The sequence below is a fragment of the Copadichromis virginalis genome, linkage group LG12, assembly GCF_057382275.1.
Source record: "Copadichromis virginalis isolate Kocher_CV1m ecotype Utaka linkage group LG12, C_Virginalis_male_GT1.1, whole genome shotgun sequence".
NCBI classification, from domain to species: domain Eukaryota; kingdom Metazoa; phylum Chordata; class Actinopteri; order Cichliformes; family Cichlidae; genus Copadichromis; species Copadichromis virginalis.
In genome coordinates, this window is record NC_140629.1 from 36,174,875 (window position 1) to 36,201,241 (window position 26,367).

Below are 26,367 nucleotides of genomic sequence, written 5' to 3' on the forward strand. Positions count from 1 at the left end.
ATTTAGTGATCTTTGATCTGGCGACAGAGTAAAGGGATTTTCACATCTCCTATTTTTAGACTATGGGAAAGTGTCAGACCACTGTGCACACTGAGTAACATTCAGTGTTACTCAGAATATCAACTTTCAGAGCTCTGATGTGCAAACCAACAGAATCACTGAGAGCGAACAGAGCAGAAAAACAAATACCTCAAGATAATATTGTTTTTTTACCCACTCTGTGCATTTGTGATGATCATGAATTCACGTTCTGCAGCTGGGGTCTCGTTTGCTCTTGCAGATCCCAGTTGATCAGTTGTCCCCATATCTATCTATGACAGGGTTATCCATAAACCAGGAGACGACTGACTCCAGATATTTAACATCATTTTTGAATCAAATGTGCCAAAGTGATTCATCAGTGCATCTTTGTTCGAGCTACAAACAGAATCTATGTATGAACTTCTAGATTTGATTTCCTGACACGTCTACATCTAATCTTTTGTTGATTTACACTCTAAACACGGCCCAACGGACACATGCAAGAGTAGAATTGGTGTTTGATGGTCTATGTGCCAACTCACACAAGAAAGAGTGCCAGGTTGGTAATACACAGTCAGAAACTCTACCCGGAGGCCCTGTCAAAGCACCCAGATCTATCAAGCTGGTACCATTTCAGTAACACTGTGAGTCACAGTACTGATGCCAAGTGTATTTCTGCAAGAAGCTTAACCAGGTGTCTTATTTAGAAATTTGTTACTAATGTATAATTAACAATGTATTTTCATAATTCCTACAAATTAGCATTGTTGAGTACAATTTTTGCTGTCTCTTTGGACTTTGTTCTTTAATTCAGCAGCACTTCTCTGCTTCATTCACTGAGGACACAACTGCAAACGTGGAGGCAGCCAATACTGCTGAAGATGGCTAACATGACGCCCAACAGCTTTTGTTTGAATATGGACAAATGCACAAAAAACATCTGTCCCAATTCTGATAAATTGTCCAAGTATAAACAGAATAAAATGGTTAAAGTTCATGTTCATACACCCCAGTGAAAAAAAGCAGTCAGTCAATGGAAAGATCACACAACTAAAGTCTATGTGCAAAGAGACAAAACTGAAATTATTAAAAATAGATTTCACACTATTCGACCAAGAACTGATGTCTCGACTTCCTCTGCAGCAGCAGGAAGACCTGAACCTGAAATATTAATGAAACCACAGAACCAGAGCCGGTAACACTGTGCAGGAGCTTTAACTGCTTTATTTCATCTAAAGACAGCAGCACTGTAACCAACCTGTATCTCAGATACACTGAATAAAAATATCTATCATTCAGGAAAAGCCAGCAACCGCCCGAAGGAACAGAAATTTTCACTCTTATATGGTAACAGTTGAAGGTGTGTTGGCTCCATTTTAGTAAATACAGATCAGCACAGCAGGATGAATTTACTCGACTGATGTGTGTTTGCACCTGTTGCACTGTTAGTGGGTGTTCGTGCACCATTGCTTAAGTGGTAGGTATATGCAAATATATACCTACCACTTTACTTACAATTGTGTCACAACTAATTTAATATTAATTAACAGGTGTAATTTAAGGGGGAAACAATTATTTTATAGTGAGCAGCTGAATGCATATTGGGTTAAACATCATGTACTACAACATTCATTAGGTTTCAATCACATGTGGGATTATAACATTAACTTTCTTTGATTTTGTTTAAGTTTTACACCCAAGTTTCTCTTTATTTATTAAAAAAATCATGTCTCTACTCACATTTGTGATTTTCACAGACAGGACGAGGATGGCATCGGTTTGGGGAACCTCAGATTAGCATCCCTGTTTGAACCTGTGTAAACAGTCACTCCAGGATTAGTTTTTCTGTTTTCTTCTTATTTTTGTTTACAGTACAGAACAGCAGACCCACATGACAAAGAGCTGTTACGACCATTTACTCAATGCAGAGAAAAAATCCATTTGCCGTGTTGTCACATTATTTTAGTGATTGCTTAGCAGGATTACTTTCTAGAGGCCCTGTACAGCTGAACACCACAGAAACCAGTCGCCTGTGCGGTGCAGCTACAAAGGAGTCCTCCCAATGAGCAGAGCAGAGAGCCTTGTTAGTTTCAGCTCCTTGCACACTTCTCACAGTGCGACTGATTTTTGTCCACACATGGTCCATATCCTCCATTGTGGCCCATAGATTATGCTCCTGCAGTATTCGGTGACTCATTAGCTGCTGGTTCCATTATTGATGCTCTGTTTGCATGCCGCAGAGAAACCTCACTGAATAATAGATTGAACCCGACTGCTGCCGCTTTTGGGACAGAAAGGTGGGGAGCAAGAACAGAAGGAAAAAAAACGAGAATGGTCGTGGCCATCTTTATTTACTCTGCAGAAACCAAATGTAAGAATAATCATTTTGTACCGTTTTTAAAATGTAAAGCGTTTACATGATACTTATTATTAGAAAGAAACTTCTAAGTAATGTCACTTTTCTAAAAACAACTTCTTTACAAACATGTAGGACTTGAAAACAGACGCATAAGTGTGGTTATCTCGTGATATTTTCTTTCCAGAGTCAGCTGATATCTTGAATTTTCAAATAGCTGCAAATGACCTTTATCAGATGATGAGTCAGAAAAAGTATGTGCGGCTGTTTTGGTGCTTGTGTCCACTTGTGAATGATTTCCTGGAAAGTTAAACAAATAATGTGCTGCACCATTGTAGACTGTTTCTGTTAAAGAAACAATAAATACATTTAAATTATGTTAGCACTGGCTTGTGTAACGTTGCTAGCTTATCTGATAAACTGCCCCTGAAGTAACCAGCTAACATTAAAGGACCAGTTGTGTCCAGTTTTCCAGTCAAGTTCACCCCTCTCCACTCAGCCGGGCGCTTCGAGACTTTACCGACCAATATGTGATGTCAGAGTAGCCATGTTTAAATATATTTAATGGTCCTGAAAAGCAGTCCCACTGGAAAACCAGCTGGAAAATAACTGACGTCAAACCTACACTTTGCTGACAGATAAGATCTTTTCAACGTCAGAGTAACGTTTCATAAATAACTACTTAATTAAATCACACTCAAGAGCAAAAAAGACAAAAGGTCAGTTTTATAAATAAAGTCCTAGCAACGTAATCTGATACCAGTATAAATGCAATTTAAAAAGCAAATTAAAGAATCTTAAAGGCAATTTTGTTCTTAACTGGTAACCACTGAAATGAGAGGCCAGCAGAGCAGACATGGAGTCCCTTTTAGTGCTGCATTTTCCACCAGCAGCAGAATAATATGTCTGTTTTCTGCAAATCTGCTGCCACCTCCACAAATTTCCAACCAGTGCCTCCAACAAGGTGAGCTGTGCAACCGCCTTGCAATCAAAAGTCACCCAGAGGTTGAGGATGTTGTGTGCTCAACCTCTGGATAATCAGTGGACCTTTGCAAGTACTGTAATTGTTTGCCAAAAAGATGGAAAAAAAAAATCATCCAATCATCAGCAACCAATATTTCCTGGTTAAAAGACAGTTTCTGTCCCATCTTTTCTCTAGTGTTTGTAAGTCACAAGAACATTTGTACACTGATACTACAGGATGAGCCCTTTTTTAGAGTTGGAAAAGTTGCAATATAAAATCTGTCTTTTATATAACTGATGCAAGAACTATTACCCAAATAATTTATGTTTATTTTATTTTTTTTTTTTCTCTGAGGATTCAGAAGTTGTGACTACTGTTCAGAAAGTGTCCAACATCGTCTCACACAAAGATCCTCTTTGCTCCATATTTGGTTTGTTAGGATCAAATCACCCAATCCACTTTATGCAATAATCAAATAAAACTATCTGCATTGGATTTCAGTTTATTTTTACACAATCTGTAGCTGCAGCAGATGAACAGATGACAGTTTAATGACTCTCAGATATCAGGCGGGTAAAACAACCAAGTGTTACTGGAAGTGATGCCTGCTGTCGAACATGGTCTGTGGTCATACGCTCACAAAGGCTGTTAGCAAACATCGCTACGTCTTTCAGTAAGATGACATCCTCACATAAAACTCTGTGCTCGAGTCAGAAAAAGAAAACAAACAGCAGGGCGGTTAATATGATTTCACCGCAGAAAAGAGCAACGCTGAGTGGAATTGGACAGTGCTGAGTGTTATTACAACATTTATTCAAATCAATTCAAAGTGAAAACAGCTTTGTTAACATGACAGCAATGTTTCTGCCAAAGCTGCACAACAATCTCATTTGTCGAGCTTGGCAGGAGGAATGTGAGTTTAACGGTGATGAAAAGACTCATTATGATCTGTGAAGAAACCCTTAAAGGGAGTGTGTACTCTGGATTTTTGGCTGCTGTTGTTAATTTGTCAGTGGGATATCCCATCAGCTCACTAAAGGCTCATCAGGGCTTCCACATGTAGCTTTGTTTTTGCCAAAGTGCTGCAGTTTAAAGAAGTGTGGTTTACATTTTTCCCAGGCTACTTGAATTTTATTCAACTATTTCCATTTTCTGCTACTTTATTATACTCCACTTGTGTCTGCATGTTTTATGATCATTCCACTATTTAAAGAGTAGCCTAACACGGGCTAAAAAAGGACTGTTTTGCTAGCCTCTCTGCTTAAAGAGGACCTTTAGGGGGCTAAATAATGAGATCAGGATATATTCATGTAACAACTCTGAATCAAAATCTCAGACTAAATAGTGAAGTCTGAGATATATATCTCTATCTATCTATCTATATCTATCTATATCTATATCTATATCACTTCCCCAAAAAAGTAATCCCGTTACTTTACTGATTACTTATTTTCTAAAGTAATTAATTACTTAGTTTTTAAAAACACGATTTACAACCTGAATAGGTCATAAAGCAATAGATCTTTCAGCCCAATTCTGCATAATCCATCATACAAAATGTAATCAAATAGAAAAGTCTCTTATTAAAACTTGTTTTATTAGTTTTAATCTTTTAACTTTATGCATTAAGCAAAAATTTAATTATATGCAACATTCACTGACTGGAAGACATTTAAACCTATTTTCTGCACATTCCAGCACATAAAATAAAATAGTTTTTGTGTTTACACTCAGTCTTTCAATTAGATGCAAGTAAAACACAGCAGAAAATAAATAAAATCAAAGACTAGCGCTCCTGTTGTTCTATTTTCACCTGTAAAGCAGGACTGCGGTAGGCGGAGGTTTGCCCTGGTGCAGGTGTGCCGCGGTCAGTTGAAGAATCCGCGAGTTTCTCTGTGAATTTCCCATTACGTGGTAGCGCACTTGGTGCTTGCTTGGAAGTTTAGGGGTTTTTTTTCCACTGTAAAAAGAAGTTTTCTTCCCACGCACAACGGACGCTAATGTCACTTTTTATGGAATCAAACTCAAAGTAAGGTCAGTACTTCATTTGAAAATGCCGTTTTTGTGTCGCAGTGTGGACAACGAAAATGGAGGCGAAAACGATGACGTATTTTAGTCATGTGTTGCAGTCATGTGACCAATTAAACGAAGATTATGGAGGGCATTGTGCAGCAGTTGTTTTGTTTGCTCTCAATGTTGACAGCCCCATTAAAGATTAAAGTCAGTCTGTACATGCTCCAGATAGAATTAAAGAATTTGAAGAAAAGCTAACTCACTTTTGCAACTTTTGTATTACTCGCAGCAACAACTCCACCTCATTGTTAGTCCATTTAAAAAACTCGGTGCTTTTACTCGACATTTTGCCGTGACGTTTCAAAGAGCCAGAAATTAAATTAACGACAGACAGAAATGAGGCAGGTCGAATTGTCTTACGTTTCACACATGCGCAATACAGGAAGGCAGCATTTTCAGTGTGGATGAAAACGATTGAAAACTGATATCTTCAACGTCATGCTGCTCTGTTGCATGTTAATTGCCCCTTGGGGATAAATAAAGTCTTTCTGATTCTGTCCTGTAAATACTTTCTGTCAGTGATTCCTGAAATACTGTTTACATGTGTTAAAATCACAGTGATGAGATGAGAGAGAATATTTGTGCAGGGGTTTGGAAGTTGTTGGCCTTCTGTGAGGTTGGAGAGTTGTTTCAACGATTACCTAATGTGTGACAAAGGAACTCACTGTGATGCTAATGATAGTCTGCGCTCTTACCGGTTTGTAAAAGTTGGTCTTGGCCTTAAAATTACTGCAGCAGTTTATCAGAGATGTGCAGAGCACAGATGGGGAGTTTAGAAACTACAGGTGATTCATAATGGGCAACTTTAGTAAGCAGGCAGAGCTTTGATATTTTCCGCTATGACTGTGAATTTATTTGGAACTTGTAGATGGTGAGGATTACCAGCAGCTATGAGCACAGCGCCAGAGCTTCGTGGTTCTGTCCTACAGCAGCGTTTCACTGAAATTATTAATCACTTGAAATGTTTAGAACAAAGCGCCGCATATTTCTGGCAGAAATAAACACACATACATATTGCTGTGCAATCGGAGTGCAAGTGTGTATGAACCCTGTAAATCAGGGGTAGGCAACTCCAGGCCTCGAGTGCCGGTGTCCTGCAGCTTTTGGATCTCACCCTGGGTCAACACACCTGAATCAAATGATTAGTTCATTACCAGGCCTCTGGAGAACTTTAAGACATGTTGAAGAGGTCATTTAGCAATTTGAATCAGCTGTGTTGGATCAAGGACACATCTAAAACCTGCAGGACATCGGCACTCGAGGCCTGGAGTTGCCTACCCCTGCTGTAAATGAATGAATGCTCCTCCACACTGCTCCTCCTGGTGGATACACAATTACAACCAGCGTTAGTACTCATGATTGTGTGTAACCCAACCGGACTCTACCTTGTGTAATTTTGTCTTGGATTGGGGTGCACAGTAGAGAGACCAGTCGGATACAGGCGTTCAATTTGTGGCTTGGATGGCACCGTTTATTTAGATGCTGGGGCATAAACCATAAACCAGCTCTGCTGCTGGCCCTTGCAAAGCAATCACAGAAAACATTGAGCCAAGATGGCGCTCGTGCAAACAAGAAACTTGAACTACGGTGTCCTGTAGAGGACAAATGGTCAAAATTGCGCAAATCTACAGTGTCTATGCAGCTCAACAGCGGCACCCTATGATGTGTTCAACTCACTACCTTACAGATGAATCGTCCACGTGACAGGCGGAGGATATCATTATGGCCGTTGGTCAGGATTCCACTGTGCATCACATTCTCACAGGAACGTGCACATATCAATCTGAAAACTTACAAAATGTATAAATGTTGTTTTATCTGTTAAATCAAAGTAACGTCACCGACCCGGCGTCTCCTTTAGGCTGTAAGCTTCAATGTTTAAATGGCACCAGTTTAAAGCTTCAGAGCTCTAATGTGAAGCCATCACCTTAGAGATGAACATCAGCACCACCATCAGCGCACTCAGTGATAAAATAATTAACTTGAATTAGGTTTATTTTACTACTCCCTGTGCACTCCAGCATTCATCGCGTGTCCTTTTTCCAGCAGTGTTGCCTTTTGCTGTTATATTTTTTTATGTTCTTTATAGATTTTTGATCACCATTTTCTCATGATCCGATTGTGTCACTGATTAGAGTAGGTGGCACTCGGAGGGATCATTTTCTGTGGAACGAATTGAATGAAACCCCCCTTTTAGACCGGTCAGATGCTGCAAACGCCACTTTTTGATGGTCTCTTCTATTGTTAAGCTGCTGCTAGTCACTTCCTGTGTGGATGCCCCCAAAGCATCACATCCTTCATCTATCAGTAATAAAAACAAGCTTGAAAAATGTTGCATCCATTTACAGTGCAATCTTTTAGTATGACCCTTCTCCCTGCAGCTTGAACCAGTGACTGAAGCCTAATATCCCTCAGAAAGCACTTAAACTAACTCAGTTAACAGAATGAAATGGGTGGGTTACATCAGGAAGGACAGCTGACATTAGAGTCTGTGACAAATCAAATATGAGAATTTATTCGCTGTGGCAACTCCTTCGTAAATACAGGAGAAGCCAAGAGTGTCTTTGTTAATGTACAGTTTGTTCAATGCATACAGAACCAAAGACACTAAGTGTGTTGTCAAAAAAAATGACAGCACATGTATCTGCTTCAATGTGACGTTTCACATTGCGTTTGTATTTTCCTTAATTCCGTGTTTTTGCTAAAAAATCCACCATGAGCTCATAAATTCTACGAACTCGGGCTTACATAACAAGCAGATAAGATGAAGAATGCACTGCCATCTAACCACGTCCAAGAAATAACTGTTTGTTCCTGGGAAGCCAGTAATATTAGCGTGATAAGAAGCAGGCGTGTGACTGGAGAGCTGACAGGGAAAAGTGAAGGAGAAACACTTTGTCTCTCTCTTTAAAGCTGCCACCACGAGCGCTCGAGGAGAAATGCTTTGATGTAGTTAACAAAGTCAATACACAGTGCAAATCAAAGAACACGCAGATGTTTGGCATATTTGTATGACACACAAACATTAAATGTCTCTACGTTCAACTCTTTAGTTTTCCTAAAATGGTTTGTTTAAATTGTTAACACGCCTCATTTAAAAAGAAGAGCCAGAACCATCTGCTGCTCGCGGAAAGACTGAATGTAAAAAAAAAAAAAAAGCTACAGAGAGGGAGAAACTGCTTTAAAATATCACTTTGTTTTATTCATTTGATCTTCGCTTCTTCGTCTTTAGTTTGGTATTTTGTTATGACACGATCCAGCATATTTAGCACATACTCAAAGCTTGTTAAATAAATCCATATAATTAAACCAACAGACGTGCTTCAAACTTACGCAAAGAATTCCTAAAACCACTCTCTGGAGTTCTGGTTTCATGGGGCAGAGATAGCTGCACATGAATGAACGAGTTTACATTTTTGTAGCCCAAAAATGTAAACGCGTTTGTCACATTTTTGACTGTAGGGACGTGGACACGTGTTGTAGTTCAACTTTAGTATGAGACACTTTATGGCATCCACCATTTTTGTTCCATCAAGCGAGCAGTAGCAGACTCCTTCAACCACCACGATGTGATGCAAACACTTGTTTGCCTTTTCTGTCTAGAAGAAGCTGTGCGTAGTTATTTTATTATGAGCTGATTCTTTGAAGCATCCTTTTGTTTTGCAGGGATGGAGCAGCTCCCCCTGATTAGCCCTGAGTGAGTTAATTTGGTGCAAAACACGAGAGAGAGTTACCCAACATGCATGCTGGCCTTTCAGTTGCTGACCTCTTTTCGGCTAGCATCTACTCGAATGTGATGTCAGCAGACTGCATGCCACTGATTAGCCTGGGAGTGACGTCCATGGATGAGTCATGAGACCGACTCCTTCACAAGAATCAACTCTGCAAAATTTTGACACTCAGCAGTGAGCGAAATAGTTACACGCAATCACATTTTACCCAAAGTCTGACAAAAGTCGCAGACTGGGCAGCAAATACATGATCTACACGACTTAGCAACCCGAAACCACATTGGGGCGATAATGGAAAACAACAGATACTGAGTCAAGTCGATGCTAGCGGAAAAGAGGTACATACAATAGTGCAACGTATCACTGTTCTGGCCAATGAAAGTGTGAGTTGCGTGCAAGTGCAAGCAACAGAATCCTGACTGCAGTTCCCTCTGCAGCCCTGACTTCCATTAAAAACAATGATTTTTCTGAGATTATGCAGAGCTCCTTTAAGTAAACCGAGTAGTTCAGTCACATTTCTTTTTGCACTTAGAAATGCAAACACAATGCTCCATTTTATGGAAGTGCTAGTCATCTTACTTGAATGAAAAAGTCAGGTTAAAAGTGTGCTTGACCAGTGAGAACAAAGACAGCCCATGTAAGCGAGAGAGCTGAAGAATGACAGGAAGTATGGATAATAAAGCTGGAGGGAAACTGGGGAATTTCAGCTTTCTGTGTGAGACGTTGGCCTCATGGTGTTGCAGAGTTCAGACCGCACTCTTTTAAAAAAAGTCAAGTCTGTAAATATTTAATCTGGACAAGGAAATTTAAAGTCCTGCAATCTGAAATAAAGTGATCTTGTTTGTTTAGATCTACGCACAAATCATTTTTCTTCTTTCCTACAACTTACAAACAACAATTAGCTGAGCCTCTCTGCATTAGTTACTTCTACAGAAATCTATGCTTACTTCTTATTTTGAAGTGTCTAACCCTTATTTTGAAGTTTAAGAGTCTGGACACTAATAAAACTTAAGTGAGGATTAGAAAACTGACCTCACCTTCGCTGCTCAGGAGAAAAACTGCAAGCACATACATAAACTTGTTTCCCCACACACCTTTTTCTCTCGTCTTCTGTGGCAGACAATAATAGAATTCATTAACAGCAGCATGATGTAATCTGTCTGTGTGTGTGTCTGTGTATGTGTGTGAGACCCAGATAACAAGAGTAAACACTGCTGATTATCAAGACCAGACAACACTGTGCTGTAATAATAATAATAATAATAATAATAATAATAATAATAATAATAATAATAATAAAACTAATTTAATGAAGGTCCTGAACATCCATAAATCAAATTAAGATCCGTGTAAACAGGCGTCCCACTTCATATTGGACTACGCAGCATTTTTACACCACATTTTAATCTCCTGGTTTAATTTTGTCTCGTTTCCAAAACACACGAGTCTCCCAAGAAACGTGTGGCCATCCTATGATCCTAAAAACTGATGCCACCCTATAAATGGAATAAACTGAATTTAACAGCCGCTGAAAAGAAACAGTAACAAGGGGACGTCATAAGTTAGCTGCTTATCATTATTGTATTTGGGAAAATTATAGTAAAATAAAATGCGGGGAGGTTGTTCTGCATATGATCGTACCCAACCTCTGATCTGCATCGTTTCTGTCAGTTTATTATTACCTCTTAACATTAATACTCACACAGATATACTCTTGGCCTCAGACTTGCTGGGAACTGATCGATATGATTTTCTGCCTTTTACCCTTTTTATCTTTCACTTTGCTTTAGTTGAATATTTACTGGTTCACAGACAAACTGTGGAAACTTTCCACAGATACAGATCCACTGCACAGTCACCCAATGTGTGTGTGTGTGTGTGTGTGTGTGTGTGTGTGTGTGTGTGTGTGTGTGTGTGTGTGTGTGTGTGTGTGTGTGTGTGTGTGTGTGTGTGTATATATATATATATATATATATATTTATTTATTGCACATGGCGAGGAGCGTGTCAGGCTACATTTCACTGTGTGTTATACTTGTATAACTATGCATGTGACAAATAAAGAACCTTGAACCTTGAAGATAGTGTAAAAGATGCACGTACCCACCACGAGAAAAGCCAGAGATGGATCCGAGCTGTCAATCGCAGCTTCTAGCCACTGACCATCCTCTTTTCTGAAACTCAGAATAACCAAACTTTACAAAATGAACTCTTTTATTCAATCCGATGTGAAATAAGTGACTGAGCACGTAAACTCAGGAAAGTGTCTGCAGAGGTCAACTCTGAGGGACGTTTTCCCACAAACCTCTATAGGACTGGAAGTCTGCAGGGGATCAGTGAGTGACAGACTTTGGGGCGGAGAGTCGCTTTACCCTGAAAAACTGTATTTGGCTGGTGTACTAAACTTAATCTCAACTCATTTCTGCCTTTCAGAACTGTTTACACAGCTGTAGTCTTTATGTCTGTGGTTTGTTCCTGTCTGTTTATACATACATCTGTCTGTGGTAACAGATATACAGTATGTAGCTGTATATAAGAGACTAATTAAAGTTGATGTAGCACAGCACTGGGCCACCTCCTCGTACTAGAATATCTTCAGTCCCTATTTATGAGGCACTGTCACCATAGAAAGGAGCTTATAAAAATGTATATTTAGCCGTTTCTTCTCTTTCTTGATGTTTTAAGTTGAGTAGTCACAGTGGATGTCAAATAGCATTTTTGGTTGAAATGCCCATTCCAGCAATCCACTTCCATAATTTCTAAACTGTGCATTGCTCTGTTGTGACTCTTCACGCCAAGAGGACGAACGGACCCAAACCAAGCCGGCAGAAAAGCAAATTCCCTCCCTGCAGGGGTCGGATGTTTAGGTTTTCCTTGAATTTGAACGTGTGTGATAGCAGTCAGGTGAGTCCTCGTGACTCCAGGCTCTTTTCCTCGGTTCTAAGAATAACCACCAGCATGAACGGGCTGTTTTCACTGTGATTGTAGATAGGCCCAGCAACTTCTTATCGCTTTGGTTCCCACACATGCTCAGCTTCAGCACACACACATTCAAACACTGCAGCCACTTTCAAGACCACACTGCAAAAAGCAGCTCTTGTTTGTGTTTTTGACATACTTCTATCATGGGTACTTCTAATGATGATTTCCAGCCACAACTTCAGTTGACTCTACTACATTAGATTCACAGCAAATTCATCCGTATGTTACACTGGACCTTTCTGCAAAAGCTCAGCATGTATGCTAAATTACTCATTTTTTACTCCATTCTCCTCTCTTTAACTCCACGCTCTTCTGATTGGCCACCCCTCACAAAAAAATGACCTCTGTGTTCACAGCTATACCTGTGCCTGAGATGACCTCAACAGTGATATCTGCTCTGCTTGTTTGCTGTTAGATGCACATTTTTAATTTACAAAATTGTTTATTTATTTTGAGACATATTTAGTTAATTATTTGTGAGGACAATTTTTCATTTTCATTCATTGCCTTCTGTTATGGTTGTCATAAATGTCCCCACGATTGGACAGATTCTGACTCTACCCTGTTGGACTGCAGCAGGTAGTCCTCCTCCTGCTCTGGAGAGCCCAGGCGACCTCTGAGAAGATCATGCTAACCAGAACATGAACTCAGAGGTTGCAGAACATTTTGCAAAATACTATAACAATGTTTTTATTATCAAAACAAATAAGGTAAATACTTTTCTCATGGAAGTTTTCAGCATCCTTCTATTCATCCATCGATTCCCTACCGCTTTTAATGTCTTTTTGTCATTTTTAATGGGCGCCAAGAAAGGAGTCAATGCTGCAAATTTTTAATCAACCAATCATCGTGCAAAAAAAACTAACTGCATTGTCACAACAAATATGTGAGGTTCTTTGTGTAGGTACAGGTGTAGAGAAAAATTTTAGCTGTTTAAGTCAATTCATTCCTATTCAATCAAAGCTTTCCAGTGAACACACCCCGGTTTAACTGTAGCCAGCGTGTGGAATTAATAGAAAGTGGAATGGCATCCCTAGTTCAGCTCTGTTCCTAGTATGTGATCAGCTCTTTAAGAGCAGTCAGATGCTAATAAAACCCTGCAGTTCATCTGTACACATTTAACCCAGGACAAGGGGAAACTCCTGAAGTCATGGCAACCATGCATTGTCATTTGCATTGCCACAATTCTTGTATCATGACCATATTTTAAAATTAAATGAATTTAATATACAGGCAAAGTTATAAAATTTTGTCACAGTCCAAACATCCACAGCCCAGACTGTAAAACGCTACAATTAGACCTTCATTATGGTGCCAGTTCTAAAAAGAGTGTGGGTGGAAGAGACCCAGGATGGACGTTTCCAAACTAAATACATAAAAAAGTGTATGCACGTCTAACCTTAAAACTCCCTCCCTCACCTCTCCTTCTGCTCCCAGTCCTGGTCCAAATTTGGCAATGCTGGTCTCTGCGAAAAGGCATTTCCTCCTGGGGATCGTGGCTCTGTGTAACTCTTGACTGCCGTTTGAGTCTGACAACATCACGGTTTTCCCACACGAAAAGAAAAACAAGCCCTGACATAACATGTTTTTGAATTAAGGGATCAAAGCTGTGAGAGCAGAGGCTTCGTGGGAGCCAAGCATGCCACCCAAAAATACTCTATGTGAGAAGGGGGGGGCTAGCCACCGTTAGGTTTTAGGAGGGCATTCAGAAATACGGTCACATACTCAGAAATAAGTGATGCAAATGAAGTGACGCACCTATCGTGCCTGCGGCGGCAGAGTTATCTGAAGCTGCGTCACTCGGTCGGGTTTAGGATCAGCATGTGCCCAAAAAATGAGGCTCCCCAACTACATGAATATACTGAATGACCAGGGGGGTTTTCTATCAGTGGATTTATTTCTTCCCTGATGCTGCATTGATGCAGGATTCATCAGGCTCAGACTGTGAAAGAGTGACTGAAAGAGCATGAGAGATCTTTTTAGACATGGATTCATCCCCACAGAGAATCTTTGAGACCCGCTCAAGAAGACTTTATGCACTGGGCTGAATCTCCAGTGCAATAAGTAGTAAACACAAAGACCACAACTTTTTTTCTATATACCTCTGCAATCCTCCTCCTGCCCATCACTAATACATCCAACCATGGTAGAATCGTCAGAGTATTTCTGCAGCGGCATGAACGGAAGCTGTGCTGAGAGTCTGGGGCATACAGGATGAGAAGGAAGATGGAAAGAGAGCAGATGTGAAATAAAGATATAGCCAATGCAAAAGAGCCTTAAACTTGCATCCTTTCTCATGGTCTGCAGGGCGTAACTCCTCTGCAGAAAGAAGTCAGACTGTGTAGTTTATGGTATACAACCCTACTTCTCACTTGATTTCTGATCTTGGCAAACACTTTCCTGATGGGGCTACGGGTTCATTCACTGGTTTAACACCTTCTTTAAAACAACAGTGTTCATTTTGTTAATCATGGTCCCGTTAAGACTAAAGGAGATGATAAACGGAGGCATGATTTAAGGTGTGGCTACAATGTAACTGAAAAATCGTCACTATAGTCCTGTTTAGGTATCCTCATTTTCTCAATTGGCTCCACCACTCACTCATCTAATTTCACAACACAAAGAGGGTGACAGCAGCTGGATCGGTGATATTGGCAACTTTCAAAAAGTTTGGGCATAAAACAAAAAATATGTGATATAAGCAGGGAGACTGTTTTGATATGATTCAGTCCTTTTCTGGTCAATTTTAATGCTTCTTATTGATCAAAATCCATTTACATAATCACAGAATGTTCTCTGCGCTTTGTTTTTATCATTATAAACCAACTTCTGTACTAAAACGTCCATGTATTTGTGCTGAAGTAAACAGATCACACAAATCAAAGAAACGTCACTTAAACAATCCCACATTGTATAAGATGTTGACAGTACTCTCCCCCTATCAATATCTTTTTTGTGAGCCTAATCAATCGCAAACACAAACAGTCCCTTCATGTGAGCGCAGTCAGCCAATTAGCTTGGCACAGAAGAACAACAGTGACATGAGCCAAATAAAGCATGACTCTCCTCTGAGAAACAAACTGTAGACGGAGTCGGAGAAAGCTCAGCATGTGGGGGAATTACATTCATCATATCTGGGTTGACTCAGTAACCAAATTGTCCAGTCACACAGTAAGAAATCACTGATTATGTTTGTCCTTTAGAAAAAAATTTTTTTTTACATGCTTTGTTTTATAGTTGAGGGGAAAAGCTTAAACAAGCAGAGGATGCAGCTTTTTTTTTAAGTTTAAATGTTTAAAATATCAAAAGGCAAAAAAAAGATTGAATTTTCAAATAAATCTTATATTTACAGTACCTCTGTGGCCTGTGTCTAATTGATACCATTTCTTTGTCTATAATGAAGAAAAACTAAACAGTAACTATTGAAATATCACGACTATGAGTGAAGTACACGTGCTGGGGGCGTGTTCATGGTCACACTGAGCAGGTGTGCATGCAGGAATCTAATCCAGCGAAAAATCACCACTGATCCATCCCAAATAACTACTGAGCAGACTCCGACTCCAAAAATGCAACGTGGCAGTTTCCATAAGCTTCATTTTTGTACAGTGGGAGGAACTGGAGCGAAGTCATCCATCTTTTTCTTTAAAACAATCACAGCCGCTGACACAGAAGAATTGCATGCTAAACAGTAAACTACTGTCTTAAGTGGATAAGGTCAGCTAGGGCACCAGTCACATAGGCCTAGAGACTGGTCAGCTACACCCTGGCAACCTGCAGTTGCTAGGGAAAAATGTGTATTCCCTGACTGTTTGCGAGTGGAGGTTACTGGATGTCGTCAGGTGAAATTTGTTGCAATTAGCATGGTAAACTGCACCAGCGTCTGACTCACTGAGGTCTCACTCCTCCATCCTCCTGTGGATGGAAAGGGGCTTAAATTACTTTATAACCTTAGCTAATAAAGTAACCATTATCAAATTTGCATAACACAGCAAATGGACTGGTTCTTATATAGCACTTTTCTAAGAGCTATATAAGAACGAGTGCTGAAAGCACTTTGCTCTAAGACTGCAGGCTTACTTGCTTCCAGGTCCCTCTACTGTGGAATCAGCACCCAGTTTGGATTCGGGAGAGAGTCACACTCTCTACTTTTAAGATTAGAATTAAAACTTTTCATTTTGATAAAACATATAGTTAGGGCTGAATCAGGTGGCCCCTTAATGCTCACTTGGTTATGCCGCAATACGTCTAGGCTGCTGAGTGTTTCTGTTTCACTCACTCATTAGTTATTATTAATCTCTGATACTCTTCCACAGCATGTCTTTGTCCTGTTTTCCTTCCTAACCAGTCGCAGCAGATGGCCCCGCCCCTCCCTGAGTCTGGTTCTGCTGGAGATTTCTTCCTGTTAAAAGGGAGTTTTTCCTTCCCACTGTCATCAAAGCGCTTGCTCATAGGGGGTCATATGATTGTTGGGGTTTTCTCTGTTTACTTTGTATTGCTGTAGAGTCTTCACTTTATATATAAAGACCCTTGAGGCGACTGTTGTTATGATTTGGTGCTATATAAATAAAATTGAACTGAATTGAACTGAAATGAAATGAAAGTGATAGCTGGCTGACTACGAGTAGCTTTCTGCTTTACTAACATTATCACTCTATGATACTAAATTATTAATTTTAGCAAGAAAAAAAAAGATGTATACCAAACATAGCATATATGTATGCAGCTTGCATGCTCCCCCGCAGTCCAAAAGTCTGCTTTTTATGAGCCTCTCCGTGTTAGTCGTGTGATGGACTGCTCCCTGCACCTCACTCCGGGAGCTGGGAGAGATTCCAGCCAGAAGCAGTTAAGAAAACTAATGATTAGATGGTCTGAGATTCCAAAGTTATCAGTTTGGGAGACAAGTATTAAGTGTGTGTCACATTCAGTTAAGTTGGCAGAGCACAAGCACCAGAGATTATTTCTTTTTAAACAGACAAGAGCTACAACTTTTAATGTAAAGCAAATATTATTCTCAAAACAGGTTAATAAGTGCAGTTTTTCCACATTTTCCACATTTCTTCAGTCTGTTGTTTATATGAACAGTGCAAGTTCAAGTGTCTCTTAAAAAAAAAAGAAGGTCCAAATACTCCACATGTAGAATAAAAAGTAAACTAAAAATTTGCTTATGTATTATTTCTTTATATAATGGTAGTGCAATTTATTTCTAAAAAAGTAAATTACTGGTCATTTCTGTGCAGTTTTCAAACTTTGCAAAGTCATCCGGTGAGAAGATAGATGGCTCGCTGTGCAACGTTTGAATTTCTTACTCTTTATACCAAATCTGTTGTAAAACCATAAAATTGCAGCATATTGCATCCAGTAAAGGCTTTCCTACTGCACTAGTAGTGCAGTTCAAAGAATGTCATAATATGCAGTGCATATACTATATATAGACAGATAGAATCATTTGTGCTGAAGATACAGTCTAGTGGACTTTTGGATGGTGGCAGGAAGTTCAACCCGAAAATGAAAACCTTGAATAAACTGGTTGCTCTCCAGTTGCACTCCAATGCTTCGTTCACAGTTGTTAAGGAACTAATAACTAACCTCAGCTAGCTTAGATTTTTCCAACATTACTACAATATGGAGCATTTAAAGGATTTTGCATATCGAATCAATCCCAAACCACATAAACAGAAAATCTCTTTTTAATAATCAGACAATTACACCTCTATTTACAATAATGTTCAGCAGGTTTTCAAAGTTCGGGTCACAAGCTGAGAAGCAAACAGTTCAACCAGAGTAACAACATTAAAAGCCCTTCATTCAGATTTTTTTCTGCTACCACTAGTGATTTGTTGTTCGAGGGGAAGCTGGAAGTTGCATCACACCCACTCCCACAGATGAGCAGCACTGCGAGGCTTTCAAGGAAAATATCAGGACTTCAAAAGATCTGCATGTTATTAACATATCTGTTTTTTGCACATGGAACTCGTCAACGTAATCATACGACTTCTAATGACAAAAATGTCACTTTTGGCAGATGAATGTGATCTTTTCCTGACAGCAGGAAAAGGAGAAGGTCATTCCTGTTTCCTGAACTCGTTGCCATCATCAAAAAACAGAGTGAGCCATCTGTGTTATGCAACAGTATTTAGAAGACAAGAAGCACAGTCAGTAAATTTCTCTCAGTAGCATCATGAGACAGACGCACTGATCCAGACTGAACCAGAATCATGCAGGTAAAGTCTGACGATGAAGCATCCTTTGCAATAAATAAACCGGAGCGTCCGACATGTCAACATTTTACATTTCAAAGCAGATTCTGTAGACAGAACGCCACGAAATAGCACGACACAGAAAAATGTGCTAAAAATCTAAACAGAACATCTCAGGGACGTCTCCAGAAAGTCCTGCAGCTGAACCCTGAACCCTGACATCAGTCTGACCTCTGGCGCCTCAGCCCCCGTGGTGAAAAGGCATGTTTGTGTTTCTATTGGGAAAACTAAACACTGGTTAAAGTCACAATGAAATAAAAAGAGTAGTAATGATAATGATTTTAACAGTGTCACGTTTCTCTCGTTGAAACATTTTATAGTTCTCATTTATTTCCATGCACACTGTGAGAACATAATTAACAGTAAAACGACCAAATGGACATAAAAATATTTAAGACATCAAAGACAATAAAACCGCATGTATACTCAGAGTATATGTGAACTAAAGTATTATTAAGAGCATGTTTCTTCAGAAAAATGTTATTTGTCAATTACACACAGCACATTTACTCAAAAACAGCAGGCAAGCTGAAGTTTAGACTATAAATATACGATGGATACAACCATAGGGACTCAGTTTTTTTGGGTCTGCATGTTAAGACTAACTCTTGAGCCTGGAGTGATTCTATTTGGGAGTCGGGGTAGAGCGGTAAACACAGACACCTGCTAATTAGTGTTAATTAACAGACAAATAAAATGCTAGAATCTCACCACAACTGAAGCACAAACTTCTTGGACAGTCTGCAAACTATATCATTTGTCAGATTATTCCATTACAAACATTCTTAAAGGCACCAACTCTGCATACACAGCTTAGGGTGAGTTCAATGAATCAAGCAGCTGTACAAATTAACGTTACAGGAGCTAATTCTAATCAGAATTTGTAAGATCATAAAGTTATTAAAGTTTGCAAATTGATTCTGAAATTGAGGCGCTGCAGTATTGTCTTACTGGCAGTTCTGGGTTCAAATTTCCTGGTCAGCTAGAGGCCTACCTGTGTAGTCTGCATGCTCCCTCACAGTCCAAAGGTGGGCTTTATGTGTTAACTAGTGATTTTAAACTTGCCACAGACATGCCTCTCTGTGTTAGACTGCTCCCTGCACCTCACTCTATGGAGGCTGAGAAGCACTTAAGAAAACTGATCACCAAGTAATTGCATGCATATGCAGCAACTGTATTATTACTGGGAGGTGGCTGAGGTTTTTAACAGACAAGAGATACAACCTATAAAGCTACTGTCAAGCAAGTATCTTATTAGGCCTACTGTTATCTTTGATTACACATGACAACAGTCCTAAAGTTTATTAAAAAAAAAAGAAAAAAAAAAAAAAAAAAAAAAAAAAAAAGAATCGAGACAAATGGAAAATGCAGTTACTTAAAACCACCTGTGACCAGTAAGTAATCACAGCAGGCTAAATAATCCAGTGCTTTATGTGAACATTGATAATCGTGACTCGGTGTGCTCTAACTATTAAGGTCTTTATCTTCGAGCTGAAAGTGAGAAATAAACTCCTTGCTCCCCTGTGCACAGAGGTGGAGAGCAGCTATGTAGCATCTCTGGATCAAGTGAAATTTCGTGCCCGGAGCCATGTTTAACAACCTTTTTTGCAACCATATTACAAAATTAGCAACTGGCAAACATTAGCATTAACAGCTTGGCCCATTCCAGTATCTCAGACAGTTTTCCAATTCAGCATCATCATTTCTCCTTTACTTTAAGAACCGTCTCCAGCAGTGAAAGCTACTTTTACATTTTATTTTTTTGGTGCTATTTTGATTTCTTTTCTTTGCATGAGCACAGTTTCTATCTGACAGCTGTTGATGTTCGTGACAAGAATCTTTCAGAAGCTTTCAAATGCTTTAGCTTCTATTTGTGGTCCGATTCGCTCAAGAAAGGATCTTGTGGTACAAATTACATGAAACAAATGTGTCCAGGAAACCATTTTGCATTCTGTCGATGGTGTTATTCTCGTTACTGTTTCAAATTTACAATGAGCCATTACAGGAATGTGACTTCATGTTTTAGCTTTGTGGGGTTACTGCTCGAGTATAACTGCAAATATTTCAAAGTAAAAGGCTTGTTAAGAAATGGACAGACTTTTATTGTAACTATTTCAAATTAAAGTATCCCCAGGTGTTATATGTATGTTATGATTTATTCTCTATCATATTTAAGGTTTTGGTTCATATACTGTTGGTGGGGTGGATACTGGGTTTGACAACCATTCACATTTACACAAATGTGTGCATTATAAAAAGAGGAAAAGCTCAATATGATTTCACACTTCTGCCCAATAAGAGAGTTATTACTTCCTATTAGCTTAAGGCAACGTTGTATTTCAGTTGAAACAGTTGTTACCTGAAAACCATCACTTATGCTGGAGAAAAAGAGAAATAAAAGCTTGCCTTTCTTTGTGCTTGCTTTAAATAAAAGGCCTGTTTCGTTCGGCATCTGAGGTTATTAACAGCACCGGACACTATTCAAATAAACACAGTAAAAGCACTTGCTAATACAAACTGTGGCTAGCTTGTTTGAACACTCGTGTAGTTTCTCATTCACAAAGAATGCAGTACATGGCACACCCTCATTTTGGCTCATTTAAAGCTCTGTTTATTAATGTGAGCTCTTCTAAATGAGCCAATAAATTAATTAAAACAAAAAAAAACAAAAAACACTACGAACTATAGCCAAGTACAGCCAGTGCAGTTTGGATTTTCATTCAGTTTTGCAAGCAATTTTCATGAAAACATACATTTCTTTTAAATGCATATGATAAAAAACTTGAAAAAGTTTGATTCTACCTTTGAGAACAAACCAGCTAAATCCCAGAAAGACAGTAAGTAAACATGTGTGGCTTCTGGTCTAATACTCTTATGCATGAAATACTTGTAATGTTTTTTTTGTTTGTTTTTTGCCATCTAGGGGTGGCATATGAAGCAAAATGACTTTACAACAACACTTCCACATTCAGCTGTTCTCCAAAGATCACCCACCCACTCACCTGCTCTGAAATGACTGACAAGTAAAGGAACAGGTTCCCAGAATTCTGTGCAAATGTTCATCAAGACCATCGATGAGTTTTTGTTTATTCTTTAAAAGTTTTTGAAGACTGCAGTCACCTTCCACTTTGCATATCCATCCTACTTGTGCAAGTCACTGTGACACCCAACCCATCCTTCTACTTCTGTTGTTTAATGGTCACTGGCAAATAGCAAACACGTGGGAAAATGGGTAAATTACCGGCACCTTCCTATCATTATTAAACCTATCCCATTCCCTCTTCTTTGTCCAACTACAATAAAGTCAAATTGTCAAGATGCTTTCAGAAATTTCATTGTGACTTTAAAAACAAGTCCTGCGAGTTTTTAAACGCAGCATACAAAGAAATGCTTTGCCTTCTACTCAACACTAAATTATTTTTTATTTAAATGGCTCCAATCCGGAGGTGCAGCATGTCAGACCTCTGTGGCAAATAAATAATCTTAAAAGGCTTCTACTGATCCACAAGATCATCTGGTATCCCGCAGGTCTACAATAAATTAATAAAACCCCCGAAGTTAGCCATTGTTTAAATATTGATACTCTACGTGTATTTACATGAAACCAAAGAACAAAAAACAGAAAAAATAGAAACACACTCATTGGCTCTCAGAAACAGGCTTTGACCCCTGACACGGCGAGGTCGGGCTCGTAAAGCTGGGTGATATCCCTCTTGCTGGAAGAGGGCAGAAACACGAGAAATAAAGTTAGCTGAAACCAGATGTTAGGATCCTGACAGACAGCTGATTCATTATCGACACCGACTGCACTACAAGTCATGAGCTGATTACCTTACAATGTGCCTTTTGATTTAAAAGACCTGTGCTCTGTCAGCTGAGATCAAAGGCAGACAGCACAGAGGCTTACAAAAAGAACCGCTGATAAACCTGAGGATGAAACACAAGAATAAATCATATCATCTATTGTTTCTTTAACAAGGATTCTTGTCTGCTGGCAGAAAAACTTTCCAGGCCATGTTTAAAAAGTAATGCTAACTTTTTCATGTGAAATCCGATGCGTTTTCAGATTTTGAGCTTCTCACTAACACCAGAGAGAAAAATCCTCTTGATAAAACACACACAAGCTCCTAAATCTTCTTAATCTCTGGGAAATAAGTCCATCTGTTGTGCATTTTGAACCCACACACGAGCCGATGAAGTGACGATTTTAAGGTGAATGATTTTTCCTACACTCGTTGGCATCTGGAGTTCCCCAAAGGAAACAGATCAGAAGTCTGCTTCAAGTGTTTTAACATTTTTTGCAACACATACTTCCACCCTGAAAGAACCAAGACAAATTACAGATTTACAGTCAGGCTTGAAAAGATTAATAAATTATTTTTTGCATCTCAGTGGATTGGGCAGCCCAGCTCACATGTGCTATACTTTTTTGCATTTGGGAGTCATTGTTTATCAAATCCTCTGAACTTTCTTCATCAGTATCAAACTTATTATCTCTGTGTCATCAGCCTGCAGCCATGAAAGAGCAGAATCACACAGAGAGAATTTGAGAAAGTCCCAGCAGGAATGACACAGCCTCCTTTTTCCACAAAAATCATCCTCTTAAAACGGCCAGAAAGCTTCTGCACAAGCGCCTCCCTGTGCTCACCGCAGGACCAAAAAGACCTGTGTCATGCTACACAGTAGAGAGCAAAGCACACACAGGGGGCCGATGCCTCCAAAGCGACCGGAGCGAATCCATCCTAGTCAAAGCTCATCAGAGCTCACACTTGGCATCGGGGATCTGGTCTCAGGCTGACGGGGGCTGGAGCCTTTTTGGCCTCCGTGCAGCCATGGCAGGAAGGAAACAGTGGGCTAAAGAGGCGGCCGAGACCTTTACGGAAGACGCTGTTGGAGAGGCTGTAGATGAGACAATTACAGAAGCTGTTGCTGATTGCCAGCCATGTTGTGAGGAAGGACGCCACCTCGTGGTGATATAGGCCGGCGCTCTCTAGGAGGAAGTAGAGGATGTACGGCATCCACAGCACATAGAAGACACTGGTGATGCGGAAGAGCACCATGGCATAGCGTTTGTCCGGGCAGCCTTCGCAACGCTCTCCCCGCTCACCTTTATCACCCTCGGTCTGCGGGCTGAAGCGGGCTTGGCGTTGGGAGATCTCCCTTGTATGCTGCCGGCAGATCCGGAATATACTCCCATAGGTGAAGCAGACAGTAAGTGCAGCTGGTGCGTAGAGCAGCGCCACAATGAAGGTGCTAAATGCCGGGTTGGTTTTCCAAGAGAGTGCGCACCACTTAAATATGTCCCCATGATAACCTGGTTTCCCCCAGCGGAAAAACGATGGCAGGAAAATCAAAGCAGAGTAAACCCAAATGAGCACAATGCACACCCTCAGGCGGCATGGGGTGACCAGCGTGGTGTACGACAGCGGTCGTGTGATGGCGATGTAGCGGTCCACGCTGATGCAAGCTAGCGAGGCCATGGAAACACTCTTCAGCACAGAAACCATGTAGCCGAATCCCTTGCAGGTGAGCTCCTCATTCAGGCCTCGAAGGTAGTGGAGGAGGGACATCGAGGGCACGAGGCAGCTGACGCCCACCAGCAGATCAGCGTACGCCATGGTTTGGATAAAGTGGCTGGTGGTGTGGTGGTGCAGCAGCGGGGCACAATGGAAGACAAAGATCACCACCAGGTTGCCAGCGATGATGAGCACAGTGAGGAAGAGGATGACAACCACCTCCAGCACGCAGGTATCCATGCTGTGGGAGTAACCCATGGAGCCCAGCAGGCAGAACGAGGGAGAGCCGCTTTGGTTCGCATCAGAGGAAGAGTTCATGTTTGGACTGGAGAAGAGGAAGGGAGGAGAAGGGGGCAGTTTCAGCTCAACGCAGCCATCATCCTGTCATCCAAGTCTCTTTATTTTTTTAACCCTGAAGTTGCAGCTCCAAAAACAAAGCATGCCCCTGTTCTTCTATATCAGCATCTTTTCTCCCTCAGCGGGCAGCGAGCCTGTCCTTAAAGTAGCAGTAATCCATCGGTGCATGCAAAACGCAGCCAGCCACTGCTGCTGCTGCTGGGGGTGAAATATGTGCATGTGTGCAACCTCGAGAGGCAGAAAAAAAATGTCCCAATGTAGGACAAGAGATGCCCGTCTAGTGGTGCAGTGCAACCCGTCCTCCCCCCCACACAGCTGTTTATCATACCCCCCTCCCTTGACTACAAATCCCGAGGTAAGCACTGTTCTCCAGCGGGCAGGAACCAAACAATTCAAACATTGAAAAAATAAATAAAAAGAGCCATCCACTGGCACTCTTCAAATGCCGGCAAAAGGGTAAAAACAGGGAGAGGAAAACGATCCCAAAATTCCCAGCAGCTTCTGTGTGCCGGCACTGAATGCTTCCTCAGCAAAGAAAGTCAAGGCGGTCCAATCAAACGGCACATCTGAAGGTAGACGCCTCATCCGCGGGTCATTAAAACACAGATTTTCATGAGCAGACAGTGTCCTGGAATCCTGGAGGCAGGCAGGGCAAACATCCAAAGGTGATGGATAATGTCACTGGGAGCTCTTCTTGTCAGGCTCAGTGGCGGCTGATCGACTTCCAGTGTGTGTGTGAAGATGGAGAGATGTGTAGTCATGAGTGTGAGAGACAGAGAGAGATGAAGGAGGTAGACGGTGAACTGCTTCTCCTTTCTGCTGTAGTGGCGATACAGTGATGATGCAGCGCTGCCACTGCTGCTGCTTTCCTCTCCTCCCCCTTCACTCACTCGCTCTCTCTCTCTCGCTCTAACACACACACACACTTTCCTTCCCTTTCCACTCATTTCACTCTCTCTCTCTCACACACACACACACACACACTTCGCTTCCCCTCCTCCTCCTCTGTCCGTTTAAATTTTTTACTTCTTTCTGCCTCCCAGTGTCCCCACTCTTACTGTACCACAATTACAGAACTGAGAAGGAAAAGTTTTTAAATAAGCTTCAGAGCAATTGAAATTTATTATATATACACAAGAAAATATCTAAAATCCATAAGAAACTCACAAATGTTAAGCAGAAATCATGATTATGGCCTGGTGCAAATTACATCGGTGTGAGGATCATTTGTTTTGTAAGGCATCTATTGGATTTTGTTGATGCTTGAAATTAAGGTTGTGAGACTTTGATTGCATGGCTGCTTGATAGACTTCACATCCGCTAATGCGAGTCACCGAGGGAGATCTTTTAACAGTGTTTGTGGCAGACGTGTCATAAGAGAAAACACAGTAACGGGAAACGGACGATTAACTTCCAGAGGGTAGCGGGTTTGTTAAAAGCTTATTTTGCTCTTAATTTGAAGTTTTGAAATAAACTCCAAATTAAGAGAACAAAACCCATCATAAGATGACTGCCAAGTGGTGACCTGCTTCAACTAAGAGTTTGGCTTGTAGTGTTGCTTCTTTTTAATTTTATTGAAGGAAGTAATAGGCACATATTTAGGCTTTCAGTAAAGACCACCCAAAGGTTTTTGCTTTATAAATAAAAAGCAGCTTAGCAGCAGGTGAAGCTGCCAACATTTAAAATAATAACTCCAGACACAACAACTGGGTAACATCCACCTTTGTTATGCAGTCCAAGTTTTTGCTACAGACACTAAAGCTCATCATTTTAACACTGGCACTGCCGAATAAGTCAAGGTACTCACTGCTGCACTGTTTAAACAATTTAATGCTACAATATACACTCACTGACCACTTCATTAATCGCACCTGGCTAGTACTGGGTTGGACCCTCCTATTGCTGTAAGAACTGCTTTGTGACATATAATGAAGTTCTTTTGAAGCATAAATTATTCATTACAGTCTTCATTTTCTCTAAACATCTTTCTCTGCTCTCTTTCTTCCTTTGGGTCCCTTTCAGCATTACTCTAACCCCCCTGCAGTTCTCTGTAAGCTTCATTTTCATGGACCTCCATTTTGCTCCTAACAGGGAGCTCCTCCCCCTTC

At 40.5% G+C, this 26,367-nt stretch overlaps 1 protein-coding gene and 1 long non-coding RNA gene across 3 annotated transcripts in view; both read right to left on the bottom strand.

Annotated features, from left to right (window-relative positions):
* The window catches only part of LOC146697549 (uncharacterized), a 52,674-nt gene that overhangs the window by 6,966 nt on the left and 19,341 nt on the right, over positions 1-26,367 (bottom strand). The window contains exon 1 of one of the 2 annotated variants that reach the window (XR_014923414.1): positions 1,762-1,863. The exons of the other annotated variant lie outside the window; for it this stretch is intronic. This is a non-coding gene — a long non-coding RNA (uncharacterized LOC146697549). Of the gene's footprint in view, positions 1-1,761; positions 1,864-26,367 lie in introns of those variants that run through there. 2 annotated transcript variants of the gene reach the window in all.
* Positions 19,725-25,111, bottom strand: LOC146697550 (putative G protein-coupled receptor 21). Its single transcript, XM_085476338.1, has one exon. The coding sequence runs from the start codon at positions 24,218-24,220 to the stop codon at positions 23,150-23,152; it is 1,071 nt and encodes a 356-aa protein (XP_085332464.1). The 5' UTR covers positions 24,221-25,111; the 3' UTR covers positions 19,725-23,149.

Excerpts from the sequence above, each read along its gene's own strand:
- LOC146697550 (XM_085476338.1), bottom strand. The coding sequence starts at position 24,220 with ATGAACTCTTCCTCTGATGCGAACCAAAGCGGCTCTCCCTCGTTCTGC.